The sequence below is a fragment of the Struthio camelus genome, chromosome 2 (genome assembly GCF_040807025.1).
Source record: "Struthio camelus isolate bStrCam1 chromosome 2, bStrCam1.hap1, whole genome shotgun sequence".
Classification (NCBI taxonomy): Eukaryota; Metazoa; Chordata; class Aves; order Struthioniformes; family Struthionidae; genus Struthio; species Struthio camelus.
This window is the reverse complement of record NC_090943.1, coordinates 73,638,701-73,654,425: the sequence shown is the minus strand read 5'-3', so window position 1 is coordinate 73,654,425 and position 15,725 is coordinate 73,638,701. Positions and strand designations below refer to the sequence as shown.

Below are 15,725 nucleotides of genomic sequence, written 5' to 3'. Positions count from 1 at the left end.
GTTTAAAGAGTAGTTTAGTCAAGGCAGGAGAGGGAGGAAAAAAGTCAGCTTCTCCAAACAGCGCACCTAGACCATGCAGCCATTTTTATAGACACAGCACAGGTAGTGTTAAGTCATTTCAGCATTTGGTTTCCCAAAGAGTTTGAGTTTTTTAAAAAATAATATAGTTTTTTATCACCATTTCTTCCTTGATCATTCTGCTGAATGGAGATGATTTTGATGCTTGAAAGGTACATTTCCCTCACTTGAGATATGTGGATCTTTCCTGAGCTGTTCAAATGCATACAGGTCACCTCACACAGGTTTTAGTTTCTAAGAGGAAGATTTGTTGGCACACAAGAGCAGGACAAAGAAGGTTTATAACTGCTTTGTACTGTCAGAACAGCATCAAGTAGCCACAGTGTCTAACCTAATCCCTGCTTTCTCTATCTAGGCTGCAAATCCCAGAGGTGCTAATCAGGTAGTCAGGAAACTGTTCTGGACATCTTCTGCCCTTGTCAGACTGCATTTTGTACTTTTTTAACTTTTCATTCTTGTTTGAATCCAAGAAGAGATTCTTTTTAAGGATGAAAATTATTTTAGAACTGCAAAGTGCTTGGTGAGCCGGAAGTTCTGGCTCTGTGCTTTTCACACATATCCTGCCACTGTGCTTTCTGTCACAAGCTCACAACAATAAACACAGCTGCTGCCCAGAAATTGCTCAAAGAAGAGACGGAATGATCAATGAAATACTTCTACTGTTTTAATGACCCTAATTAAAGGCTAGCTGCTATTTACCCAAGTTATAATATATGTATTTTAGCTGAACCTCAAAACAATTAGATACAGTAGCTTTTAATAACCAGCCAAAATTAAATCTAGTTTCTAAGAAGTGTTATTATGCTTAAGATTTTGATTAATTATGACAATACAGCAAGTATGAAGAAGTTGTTTTGTTCCATTAAGGATATAAGTAAGTCAGGACAAAGGAAAAAGTGAAAGGCACAATAAACTTCTTAAAGAGACCCTTACTATTAATTAGTTTTAGCATAAGAGAATTAACAGAATTACTTTTAAGCTATGATTAATTTATTATTCAGTGAGTAAAGGATGAAAGTTTGAAGAAGATAGATACACTATATTATTCTTGCATAACAGAGAACTTGAACTCATGTTGTAAAAGTATATTGCAACACGGCTTTAACTGTGAAGTTGTTCTCAGCGTGTCCTCAGCGATTTTGAATCTTTCGTTCAATTGTGTTGCACAATGGGCTTAAGTTGTTCCAAATATTGGCAACGTATACTCATAAAAAGCTAAATGTTTTCTTCGCTGGTGCTGAAACTGTAACTCCTATGCAGATGAAAGTCTGCTCCATTGATCCAAAAAACCAGCAGCAACAACAAAATACACTTCAGTCTATAAGGAACCATTTTTACATACTGCACAAGAAGACTTTGTTCTTACTTTGCTCCACTTCATTCTTACTTGAACATTTGTTTCATCTGATAATGGAACAATAACATTGAATACCATTAGGATTTTATCTGCAAGCTATTTTTTGCATACTTCCTTATTTCAAACTATTCATGATATCTAAAACAAAGCACATCATAGCATATTCAATGTTCATTTTAAATATTTGTTTACAACATATATACAGAATGCTATTAAAATAATAGAGATAGGCAGACCAGAGGCAAAATATAATAAGCAAGCCAAAAAAATTGAGAAAAATAATAATGCCTCTTATTAGTCAGAGAAAGCAAGTGTGGCTTTCAGCATAGCAGATTTTGGGGTCTGGAATCAAGTGGAAATCAAAGAGCTGAATCACTTCATCCTCTGTAAGACAACTTTCTATGTGTAGTAAACAAATACTAGTATATTGTGCAAAAGCAGCTGTAAAGCCTTACCCTTATTAATAATTTAATGATGTTTCAGTCATGTCAGCATGGACACATACTATCTCCCACCCCTGCAAAAATGCCTGCAGACTTCTGAATTGCAGTGTACCTTCATCTACTTCTCACCAAAAATCAGCTTACATTTAATTCCAAAAGAGACATTCAGCAGTAAAACTGCATCAATTGTCCAGTTCTTTTGTATTAACAGTGCTGACTAAGTTTGCTTTTAATTATTATTAAATATTCACTAATATTTACACATAGGCACTGACCTATGTGAAATATTCATCTTCCTAATTGTCCTCAGCCAGACAATTTATATTAACTAGGCATCAGTCTTGATGTGTGCAGTAACTATATCGCATTATCCCTATGGCTTAAAGATAATATGTTGGGAAAATTCCCATCAATAATTTTCTAAACCGAAAGTTTCTGTAGAATTGAATTTTGGGGGAAAAGATAGTGCAGTTTAATGTTAATCCAGTTTCAAATGAAAAAAAGATGAGATCTATTCAACATATTTAGTTCACCATTTTGATTGTCCAAGTGGTAAGTTTTGAGGAAAATATCCTAATTTCTGTTCCATTATCAATCGGTGGATTGAGAACTGGCTGGATGGCCGAGCTCAGAGGGTTGTGGTCAGTGGCGCAGAGTCAGGTTGGAGGCCTGTAGCTAGTGGTGTCCCCCAGGGCTCAGTCCTGGCTCCAGTCTTGTTCAATCTATTCATCAGTGACCTGCAGGAAGGCACAGAGCACGCTCTCAGCAAGTTTGCTGATGATGCTAAACTGGGGGGAGTGGCTGACACACCAGAAGACTGTGCTGCCATTCAGAGGGACCTGGCCAGGCTGGAGAGGTGGGCGGAGAGGAACCTCCTGAAGTTCAACAAAGGCAAGTGCAAGGTCCTGCACCTCGGGAGGAATAGCCCCATGCAGCAGTACAGGCTGGGGGCTGACCTGCTGGAAAGCAGCCCTACGGAGAAGGACCTGGGAGTGCTGGGGGACAACAAGTTAAGCATGAGCCAGCAGTGTGCCCTTGTGGCCAAGAAGGCCAATGGTATGCTGGGGTGCATGAGGCAGAGTGTTGCCAGCAGGTGGAGGGAGGTGATCCTCGCCCTCTCCTCAGCCCTGGGGAGGCCTCACCTGGAGTACTGTGTCCAATTCCGGGCTCCCCAGTACAAGAGAGGCATGGCACTCCTGGAGAGAGTCCAGCGGAGGGCTACAAAGATGATTAGAGGGCTGGAGCACCTCTCCTAGGAAGAAAGGCTGCGAGAATGGGGCCTGTTCAGCCTGGAGAAGAGAAGACTGAGAGGCGATCTCATCAACGTGTACAAGTATCTGAAGGGGGGGTGTCAAGAGGCTGCGGCCAGTCTCTTCTCTGTGGTGCCCAGTGACAGGACCAGAGGCAATGGGCAGAAACTGAAGCACAGGAAGTTCCATCTGAACCTGAGGAAAAACTTCTTGACTGTGAGGGTGACAGAGCATTGGCACAGGTTGCCCAGAGAGGTAGTGGAGTCTCCTTCGCTGGAGATATTCCAAACCCGTCTGGATGTGATCCTGGGCAATATGCTCTAGAGGACCCTGCTTGAGCAGGGAGGTTGGACTAGATGATCTCCAGAGGTCCCTTCCAACCTAAACCATTCTGTGATTCTGTGATTCTGTGATTAATAATATCAACTCATCCTACTGAGATGAAAACAAGATTAAAAAGTTAAGATTTCCCATAGAACTGAAATTTCTTACTCTTTTTGGCACTAGTGTTGAATGAATAGCAAAGCTTACTTCAGTCATTGTAGGAAACTCCTGCTAACATCACTGAGGCTTGAATCAGTCCTATCACATTCTTTACGCTTTACCACTGAATTAGACTATTTTTAGTGCATTTATATTTTAGTTATGTGTTCTGCACTTTTGTATGCGCGCGCGTGTGTGTGTGTGTTTGTGTTTGTGTTTATGTGTATGGCAATAGCCAAATAAACGAAATGAGCATAAAAACTCTAATGGAGATCCTGAAGAGACTTCAAAGCATATGACTATTGAATCTGACCAGGAAACTATGGCAGACGTTAAAGATGCTCCCACTTAAATAAATTATTTGCAAATAATATTCAGATTATAACCACCATCAGAAAAAAAATAATATAAATAATAAAATAATAAAAAAAATCCTTGCCCTAGTACAACAGCACCTTACTTTAAATAAACCCAAAAGCCTGTCTCTGGCTGGCATCTGTCCCTGTCCTGCAAAATATAACCAGGAATCATAACTGAAACCTGTCTGAAACTAAACCTGGGGAAGAGGGCTTTAAAAAGTTGACTTATGTAAATTACTGTGCTCTTAGATACTTCAAAGTAGTTGCTGGAGTGCGTGAATCAACCGTGTATTTTATGACTAACAATAAGACTACTGACATATTGGAATGCATTAACGTATAAATGGCCTGCTTTGAACTGCCCTCTCCTGCATTTGGTCTGCTGTCGAAATTCACATACAAATATATCTATAAAAGCTGGAATACATGATCTCTCAGATTTCTCCAAGCTCTGGAAAGTCACCTTATTATTTTTGACACTAACGTACATTAGAAGGAGCCATAAGACTTGAAACAGCTCTGAGTTATGCATGCTTCCCTTACAAGTACCAAATCATTCCTGTAGCTACATTGGGCATTCGTGTGAAAGAGACATCCTCCACCTTAAATCCTTCAGACTAGAGTAGTACGGATAAGAGGACAAAATGCCCCTCCAAGGATTTCTAGGATGAGACAGTAGGCTCACAGCACATAGGATACTAAGGACAGTGGCATAAGTGACCCCAATTTCTTTCCTAACTTTGGGACAGAGGATAGTTCTGACTAGAAGCCCTCAGCTGGGAAACAGATGGATCATTCTTTCTTCCAGGAATGGAAAAATGGGAGATAATTTCTGTCATTCCAATTTAAATCCCAGAACAAAAGGACTTATACACAAAGACAGATCAGAGATGAGTAGAATGAAAGAAAATAATGCCTTCCATTTCCTTTTGGATGTAAATAGATTTTGTTCCTTCCAAATATACACTACAGTATCTCCTTTCCAAGGCACATGTAGTTTGAACTTACAGTTTGAACTTTTGCCTTTCTTTCTGTGCTTAGATAGATAGCTTTGCCTTAGTGAATACTAAAAGACTGCCCCTCTGAAAGTTAGATGCTATCATTTTTGCTTTTCCGTTATATTTTTGTGATCTTAGGTCACAGAAGATTAGTTTAGTTATTTAGACTAATGATTTAATGCCAATAAGAAATTTAGGCCATTAAAATCTGCTTGTTTGGGATTATTTTTTGAGCAGATACAAGTAAAGATCCATAACTTGCTACTCCTACTTTCAATGACAATCAGACTACACAAGTTTGCAGCACATCCACACACACAAATGTTGAAGATATGAGAAAATTATATATGCTGGTCCTACTACAGTTCTTTTAATTCATCTTTTTTTTTTTAATAATATTTACATTCATTAAGAACATGTCAGATGAGCACAGCAGTCAGAAGTGAATGACGACTATACAGTTAGCAACATTTTGGGTAACATAAATTATTAGGGTTGCTTGTTCAGTTAGCATGTATGGCTACTGTTTGAATTTCTTATTGTGACAAAGCAAAATGCAAGAACACATGCATGCAGACATTACCACCATAATACAGCTCTTGGACAAGATTCAAATCTTACAGTTCTCTGCATCTGTTACTGCATATGCAAGTGTCTCCTTAGGATTTGACATGAAGACAATTACTCAAGCTCTGTTTGGCATTTAATCCTATAACAGGAAAACAATGAGGAGAGGCTAACCAGTAAGCCCATGCCAAAATTCCATTGAAGTCAAGTGCAGAAGTATTTTATTGAAACAGGAAGGGAGTTAAGCATATGTAACTGCTTCTCTTGAGCCAATAAATCTTGACCAAGCTGAACCACATGAAAAAAATGTTTCTATTCAAATATATGTTTTATTCAAATTCAATGCATTCTTTATTCTGATATTTACTTACACAGCAGAAAACTTTCACTGCCATTTCTTCATCAAACTGGCCAAGGATTATCCGAACATCATTACCCTGTAGATAAAATAGGATGCACGGAACTTAAATACAGTCACAGCCTTTCCAGAAACTACTTCAAAGTATTTCTAACCCGAGGAATCCATACTTATAGAGACTGAAGAGAGCATTATATTCTGAGCTGTACAGTGAAATCATGCAGATAGTTACAACTCTGAACATTACAGTTGCAGATAGCAGAATTCACTCAGAACTGTCTTATTTTACAAGTTCAAGATCTTGAAACACTACAAGAGAGAATAGCTGAAGTGCTTGAAGAAAATGATTAAGGAATAGCACTAATAAGAATAAAATTGTAATATTCATATTGCCAAATATGACTATTCAAAAATACTAAAATATCAAATGTTTGTCTTATAAGATTTGTTCTTTTTAATATTAATTTTGCATGTTAAAACAGCTGAAATATATATTTTTCCACTGTTGGAACTAATGATGTAAAAGTAACTAATGATGTAAAGCAAAGAGGGTTGGAGATCTGTAAATGAGATAAAATATATTCATATATAGGCCTGCTTTGGTGATTTCTAAAGCTTTTACTACAGGCTACTTGTTCTCTACAGGCTCTATAACCAATTGATTAGCAAAGGTGGAGGAAACACCTGTGGAAGTGGGATTGAGACCAGGATTGAAATAAGGACCCTGGGAAGAAAATTAGCATTTTTCAAGAATATGGCAAATAGGAAATTTGACAAATAGTTACTGGAACTGGCAGGACAACTGCAATCCCAGAAAGTTGGCCCAGAAGAGACTGGCAGAACAGTCTAGACAAAAGTACACTAATGGGATAAGAGATCAGAGAAGCATATTAGCTTTGGGCATACACATAATATAACATTGGGTAAACAAGGTACTTGGGATTGGGATGAAGATTCAGAATGAGGCAGAGATGTTGCTGGGTTAACTGGAGAGTATGGGATAACAAGGTCAAGTTGCCAGTGAATATCTGACAGACTGCGTCCGTCTTTTTCTTTTCCCAGCTTCATAAAATTGCATCACGAAGAACAATCTATAGCTTTAGTCAGTCTCTCAAATATGGGAAATCATAAAATATTCCTCCCCTTTATAAACCACACAGATTATCAATATGAAGCTGTGAGACATAGTGCCTGGGATTTTATGGCTTGCAGTTTTAGAAGAGTGGAAAATTTTGTATGCAATTATGTAATTAAGGAATTGTATATTATAATACATATGTATAAAGGAACTCATTATAGAAATTGTGTACAATATCTCTTCATCTTCCATGCATAACATTTTTCCTCTGTGCTGATATACTCCTCATCAGGCCTCTTGCTCCCCAGCTCTGTTTTCTGCATCTCCCCTTCACGTTTTTCCCAAATTTATTCCCGAAAAATTGCATTCAGAGTGGTAAATAAGCCAATTTATCTCATGCCAGGCTTGGTCTGCGGACTCTGTATTGTATCAGAGACAGAGCTGGACATAGCTCAAATCCCTTACAGAGATTCTATCTGGATGGACAATGAAGTCTACACTGAAATTATTCAGAACTGGTCTCCATTTAATGCTTGTGTGTCAGGGTATATTTCCACATTACAGTCTCAAGCAAATAGAGAAATCATACACTAATTGGTATATAATGTCCCCCCATCCCCACTCCCTACAAAATTTTGTCACACTGTTAATTGACTATCAACAAGTATAATTTGCTGGTATGGATACACTTTTATTTTAGGTCAGCCTTCATAGGATTGATGCAAATTAACACAGCGCAACTCTCTTGTAGGCTTCAAAGAAGTAACCTTTTTTTTTTTTCTTATAGAATTATAAATTGCTAGGATGGAGTTAAAGCATGTTTGATAGGAAAGTTTCTATTTCAAGGAACTATGCAGGTGCTCTATGGGAATATTAAAAATAACCCAAGGGGAAGGCAACTGCCAACACTATAGTGATACAAAAAGACCAAAGTTTAGACCATTTGCAAGATGATGAGCTATCATAGTGACTCTTCTCAATAATTACAGTAGCAATACCTGCATTTAAGCTTTGTCCCTCAGTGAGCAATACATATGTTCCCATTCTTTGAACTAGAAAATGGAGAACAGTCACATACCATTTATCCACAACTGTGGGGGACATGTCCATAACAACATGTTTTATAAATGAAGGTAACTGCACAGCCTCAAATGTGAATGGCTCTCTTCTCCCTTCCTTCTTACAAGTAAGGATATTATTCACCCACTAAATCTAAAGCATCTTTAGTACTATCTGCAGCTGGACAGTGAGTGTCAATACATCTAAGATGCTCCACTAAAAGAGGTGAAGAACAACTTGTCTCTTACACTGCCATTTCTGACATCTGCCCAAGATACAAAGCACTCTTTATCCCCATCAGAGTTGTTGAGCTCTGCACAACATGCTCGGAATAGGCAGGGTATTTTTGTTTGTTTGGGGGTTTTTTTTGGCCTGTAGAGCTTCCCTTCTGTGATCAGATTTTAATCTGTCTTATTTCTAATGAATAACAGCAAAATGTTGTATTACACAGCTTTCCAGAGAAGGATTGCTGCAATATTTCATCTGCTAGAAAAAGTCAATGCCTTAGCAAGACTCTTTAAGAAATGTCTAAATTGAACATCTTGGATACTCTGTCAGATTCTCTACCATAGATAGATATCTGACAGTCAGTACCAGACAGTTTTTGCACCTCCGGACAGTTTTTGTTCACTCTGAAGTTTCAAGGTTTCTAAACGGGTAAACTCCATACACCGTTAAAGCTGTTTGTTTGCTCTAAAAACTAAGGAAAAAAAGAGACGAAGTTCTCCCTTGAAATGGATAGGAGGTACCACTATCTTTCAAAAAAGCACAATTTTAAGTTTATCTGCAAAACTTTATATTACGACATGAAATTTCTCCACTCTATTTATAATCTTGTCCTGAGAAATTTGATTTGGCTAGTGGCTGGACTGCTCTTTCCTGTGTTTCTGCAGAGATAACTATTCAGTACAACTAGAGTAACCTTCAGCTCCAAAGGACAATGAGGTCTACATTCTTCTTACAAATAATATGTTTAGTATAGAAGCAGGATTTTGCTGCATCCAGCATCATGTATTTAAGGGAATTTATTTGCCATTCCTTTTGGGATATGAGTATTTTTATTGGCATTTTTCTTAGTAGTATTCTGGGAAGACGGTTCTGCTTTTTGCATAGCTATAATACATATGTATGGGATGAGACTTATTCCCGGGTACTTTGGACATCCAGAGTAGAAACTAAGAGTCAGTCAATCACAGATATACCATTGATGGAATTGATTTAACTGAGGCATGATGGTTATGCTTTTGCAAGTGGCTACTCACCTGATGATTCCAAAAGGAACTTATAAAGCAAGCCATTCAACATTGAACAAGCTGGCTGACTGAATTCTGCATGAGATATTTTCCTCATAGAGCTTGATTCAAGAAAACAAGCTGTTGCTTCTGATATAACCTATCATATAGCTGAAGTTTATGTTTGTAATTCTGCTAAATTTGTTCACTTAAGACTTCCAGCTTTTGGGAAGTGTAATGTTGCTGAACTTGTTCAGACTAAACAGTGGCTGTTTGAAGAAACGCATGACAGCTAATTACCAGTTCTTCGACATGAGCCTTAGCATATTGCACTTGTCTCCCACTCTGCGTACTTTTGAGTCTTAGATTTCAACATCATTCTAGGCTCATGCTAGAAGAAAGGAGTCAGCTGAAGTTCCCCAAACCGTGAGTGGTTTCTACAAGCGCAGTCCTCGGAGAAAACCTCAGTAAGATACAAGAAAGCAGACCAATTGCTTTCAGCAGACTCATGCTGTTTGAGACACCTAGCAACACTGTATCCATATCCACTTAATCAAAAGCATAATAGGGAAGCATACACTCTGAGTCCTCACTGTGGTACAACAAACCAGCTTTGGGAATGCCAGGGAGGCAACAAATTGCCAAAGGGATTCTCACAGCTACAGTTAGCAAATGTCTAAATCAGGGAACCCCCTGTAAACTGTGACCTAAAATGGCCAGAACCATGCTCCACAGCCAAGGTTTTCCCCACTGATAATGTTTACTATCGGCTCCTCTCAGATATGTACTTCGGGCAGAAAGCTAACAGATTCCCTGCAGTCATGTAGGTGTTATCAAAAGACAACAGGAGAGAAAAACCTAATACTGTATCTCACTGTCCTGACCATCTGGCTATGCCGTAGGACTCTGCTCCTTACAATGATGACTTCTGTCACAGATCAGTACCCTAAATGCTGATGTTTCTTCCCGAAACATTGCCATATTGTATCCACTACTTTCCTTAGATTTTATTAGAAATTTCTTTTATTGAAGACCTTTTGACAGAATTCTTTTCGGGGCAATTCTAAAATTTTTTGTTGTATTTCACATTAGAATGCAAACAAACTACATAGCCTTATATTATATGAAAAAAGATTACCATTCTCCAAACAGGTGCCAGAAGCCTAATAAATCATTGCCATGAGAGAATAATATTAAGTTACTCCAATATCAAATTTATCTTTCATTTTCTCATAGTATTTCTATGAAATAATGTAGCTTATAAGAGAAGAATTAAATCTAAAATGTAATGAAGCTAATGGAAAGATGCTTGTTGCTTTCACTACATGATAATTTACCTAAAAAGGGCTTTGGGTCCAAACGTCAGGAGTTTTCATATGTGTATCACCAGGATGGGTCCTTTTGGTACCAATATTAAGTCAGAGACAACTTGCTTTACATTTTTATCCTAGTCAGGAATGTTAACAATATTTGACAAATGCATGGACAGTGACTTCATTAACTTAAGCAGGACTAGGACCTCAAAATGTCATTTGTTAAACTTGCTATGCAGTGGTATATAGTAATATGTAATTCTTAGAAAATCTTATTTTATTACCTTTTCAGAGAAAAAAATAACAAATCAAAAGTTATGACATAGCCACCATGTTCTCTTTCTTGCTCAAACAGCAGTACATACCTTAAGCTTCTTTACACTTGTGCAAGGATCATTGGAGAAACTCTCAGTATCAGAAATTTCAATATCTTCACCATATAGGACGCCAGTCAAATCATTCCTCACCTGTCAGAAGTTGAGAAAAAGGCACACTAGTGAATTGAGACTCAATGAAGAAGAAGCAGATGGACTAGCTTTAGCATTGTAACAACAAGCAATGATCTCAATGATGATATATGCACCCACTTTTTTTTTTTCTTTCTCTCATTTTATCTAGAATCTGATCAAGGCACTATTCTTTTACTGTCATCATCTACAGTCAGCCAGTCTACCATGTAAAGAGCCTTATTACCTGCAACGAGAAGTTCACAGCAGGCTCCTACATTGCATCATGTGGTTTGACAATTCTTGTAATTTTTGACTGCTGTTAGCATACCATACCAGAAGCTTTCTTGTAAACAAAGCTATGTTTGAGACTGTATAAAGGGAGAAAACCCATCATGGAAACCCTTACAGATTTTCAGTTCTGAGGGCTGGTTTAAAATCACCATCTGTCGGTTCTAGCATGAATCAGCAGAGCTTAGTTAAAGTCAGTTACGAACTGGTAAAGCTGAATGACCTCCTTTCTGCCCTCCTCCTTTCCTACAGCACGCATCCTATCACGGTTTGCTTAGAGGTCGACACAAGCTGCCATATATCAATAAGCTTTCTCAGCTGTTTTTATAATGGGCAGACTCTGTCCTTTCTGAGCTGCCTAATAGTACAAAGAAGCCAGATAACACAAAACAATCTGGTTTACATATTTAGGATTCTTTTCCATATAACTACTTCAAGGTTTTCTGTCTTAAACTCTGCTGATTTTCCTCTAGCCAAATGACTGCAAAAATAGTTTCACATTACTATTCCTAATGCATGATCAAATATAATTTTAGCTGGAGGTAACACGGTTATAGACTGAAGTGAAGAGAGATACACTCTGATTTTAATTTTATAAAATTATGATCACATTCATTGTGCTGATTGTCTTTTCATTTGTTTCTAACAATATTAGAAACAGGAGGAGCAATTTATAATTAAGAGAATTAAAAATCAGGTATCTTAAAGGCAAGCATGGAAAATACAATACATAGAAAATGCCTATGTCTTAGACATGAACATTTAGAAGTCTGAAAATCATATTCAAATAATTTCCAATGTTCCTGTACATGGTCTTTGGCGCTACATTTTATAAATCTCCCTCCTGACTCTCCTTTTTTTTGACCTCCTTTGAGAGAGAAGCACAGCCTATTCTAAACAATCTAAAAATACTGGATATACAGGGAGATGCCAGCAAATACAGTAAAGAACAGGAAGCGTATCAGTCCTTCAGCAGTAGAAACTTCTTCATAAATTTATCATGAAGTTTATTTTATGAAAAGAGATGACGGCCATCCAAAAAGAAAACCTAGCTATTGCCAAATTACTTTTTCTGGAAGTCTATCAGGCTCAGGCCTAAGAATACAGTAAAGAGCAAAAGCATGCAATAAGACATCAAATATCAAGGTGAAAGACTTCTGATGTCTACTGGCAGCTTTATTTTCAAGACAAACTCCTCTTTTCAATAATTTTTCAATCCTTCTTTAATATATCTCTTTGAGAGTATGCTCCAGATCTTTGCTATGTTACTGGTTCTGTTCTATGTATCTCAAGTTTTTATATTTTGAGAAAATACTAAATAACTAATATATATATATATAGAGAGAGAGAGAGAGAGAGAGATAGGCATGCTGCTTAACAATCTAACTATCAGATGGAACACAGTGTTTGGTAAAAGAAAAGGCGGTGGGAAGAGAACATTAAAGCTAATATCTTTGCACTTCTTGTACTAGCAAGTTTTTTCATGACATAAAGGTATAATCTGATTCCTGCAATGCAATAATTGCATTACTTGGTCTTCAGATATAATTCCACCTTTTTGCCATTCACTTTAGGCTATTTTTGCCAAGTTTCTTGGTTAACCAATGAAGTATTTCCTGAGGATTATTGCTATGCTAACTTCCTTCTTTCAAGGCCTCTGCTTCATTTTATCCCTTTCTAGTAGTACTTACAAATTGCTAGGCCAAGCTGTCAGATTATAACTGAGTCTCTTACAAGACACATAAGTAAAATTATTATTAAAAATTATTCTATTTTATAGCAGTAACAGTCAGAATGTATGCACCAAAATTTGCATTATATCCTTCATCCTTTCTTGAAGCTCTATCTTTAGTTTTTAAGCACATTCTGTCAAAGTGTATTCACGGACAACAGACGATCAATAATGAGTTGTTTCTCTCCTGGTATACTGGTAAAATGAATGATTGATCTTTTAGCTCCAGCAATGCCATCAACCATTATCTCTTACAATACAGGTCTTTCCTAATACAAAGAAAAATTGCTTTTCTGAAATAGATCATCAGTGATACCAAGAGAAAATAGACCACTCTTGATCATCATTTAGCTAATGTCTAAAATCCTCCTGCCTCATATAAAAGTTTGCTAAAACTGCCATACAGTGCTTAGAAAAAAGGTAAATTTTTCTTAGCTAATAGAACTTCTCTTTTCAAAGGCATGTCACTTCTTATATGCTTCTGCCCTATACTGTAGAGCAAAACTTCTTCTGTAGAACAAAAAAAGAAATTATTTCTTGCAGGTTTGCTTTATTGCTGTTTTCTTGATTTTTTCTGCAGAAACAGTTTCTAGTAGGTCCTGTAACCTCAGACACCAAAGCTACTCAGCTGTGTTGTACAGAAAACTGATTCCCCAAATACTATTTTGTCAAACTAGACCATTGTTAACATGGAAGAAAAGTTTAAAATTAGACACAAACTATTGTTAAAATAGGCTAGCCTACACAGGCTTCAGTAGAGAGCACAAAGCTGATACTTGATTAGAAAATTTCAGACCGTCTACTGACTCACTGTGCTTTCTTCCTTTTAGAAATTTTTCCTAAATTTTGCAATTGAGGAATTGCTTTACCTTTCACTGAAATGGAGTTTCTTAAGAACAATGGAGGGATTTTTACTGGAAAACAGTAATTTGAATTAAGCCACTGAGAAAACTTTTAACTTCTGCTCCATCTACTACAAGTCCAACATGGAGGCTTTGAGCGTTCTTAGACCTCCTATTGAACTATTGATTCATCTCCCAAAAGACACGTGTTATTAGATCAGGTATTCGGGAAGATGGAAACTGATGGTCCTCCCTGTCACAATCAGATATTGGCTGTTTAGTGCATTGGCTGTTTAGATGCATCTGTTGTGAGATTTTGCCAAAAGAAAGATGTTTATTTTCATTGTTCATGTCTCTTTCCATTATCTCAGCTAGATATGAGTAGCTTTATAACTGTTTATAGAGTGGGTATTTTTTTTCTAGAAGCCTTACCACCTGTTTCCCTGCCCCTCCCTTTCAATGTTATGACCCTTAGTCTGACAAATCTAACCTAATGCCTGAGAGTATTTTTGCTATATTTTCAAGCCTTTGTTTCCTATCTCTATAGTTTTCTGCCATTGTTCTCACATTCTTTTCTTTCTAAATATTTTCTAAATAATCTAAATAACTCTTGGCACTCACACTACTGGAACTTGCATTGGAACTTAGATCTTCCTACAGAAATTCTCTACTTCATTCAAAGAAATTTAACTACAGAATCTTCTGGTTTGGATTTGGGTCTGATATCAGAATCCTAAGCCTCACCTCCAGTTCTAGAGTTGCCAATTCTTGTAGTAAATATTGCAACGTTGGATTAAGTTTGTAAAACTCAATACAAAATGCTTTTTTTTTTTCAGCAGATGCTTGTAGTCCTGGAAAACACATCTCCAGCAGTACAAGTAATTATAAAAGTCAGCAGTAATTATTTCATTTCACCAACCCTGAGTAAAGAAAGTTAGTTGTAAATAAACTATTTCTACTTCTGTATTTTGCAGTATAGACAAATTTCAACTGGAATGAACTGCTGTAGAAAGTGGTAACAAAACTGCTTTAACCTCTGGTGGGGACCTGAAGTTTCTAAGCAAATCTTTCCATGACTTATAATACAAAAGTATTACAGTTCTATGTGATTTTATTGCCTCATTAACAATTTAATGAAGGTCATAGTTATATGCTTGTTTACAAACAGTTCTGCACACTCTTTAAAGTCAACAACAATCTCTTTTCCCCAGAAGAGGATTACTAGGCCTGACCATCAATAAGCATAGAAGGTTTCACAAATCACTGCTGACAGAGCCAAGACAAAGCCTAATTCTTCAGACATAGCAGAAAGAGCCCTTGTGCACTGCTCTGTATACAAAGCTGGATGTAATTGGTTTTTCTCTATACTACCTGTTTAAAATATCTATTCCTGCATGTATGGTCAGCTTCACAAAGCACTAGGGGACAAATATGCTTACCCAGTAAACTACCTTGAAAAGATAAACATTTTATATAATGTATAAGGAACACAGTTTGAAGAGGATGGCCCTTGTGCTTGAGACAATGGATGAGACCCAAAAGAACTGGCATTGATCACTTGTTCAGTATGAGCTGCTCTGTGATACAGCTCACAAAACCTAAACAAGACTTTAACATTTGCCACCAATTCTGGCTGTATCTTTTCTCTGTGAAGTGGGTGGTAGCAATACTTGCCTACCTCATAGCTGTTGAAGAAGAAATTCGATGATGTTTGAGAGCAAACAACAAAGTCCCTGACCTTGTGCTTGTGAAGGAAGAAATGGAGGGGTTTTGAGGATTCAAGAACTTGCACTGACAAGGAAGAAATGAATCTGCTTTTTGCTCTAGCAAATTGGGAGA

At 37.3% G+C, this 15,725-nt stretch overlaps 1 protein-coding gene across 4 annotated transcripts in view; it reads right to left on the bottom strand.

Annotated features, from left to right (window-relative positions):
- Nucleotides 1-15,725, bottom strand: part of GABBR2 (gamma-aminobutyric acid type B receptor subunit 2) — a 478,089-nt gene that overhangs the window by 243,316 nt on the left and 219,048 nt on the right. For all 4 annotated transcript variants that reach the window (XM_068936292.1, XM_068936293.1, XM_068936294.1 and 1 more), the window contains 2 exons: nt 10,941-11,042; nt 5,907-5,972 (listed from right to left, as the gene is read on the bottom strand). In XM_068936292.1, the coding sequence (XP_068792393.1) occupies nt 5,907-5,972; nt 10,941-11,042 (168 nt within the window). The remainder of the gene's footprint in view (nt 1-5,906; nt 5,973-10,940; nt 11,043-15,725) is intronic.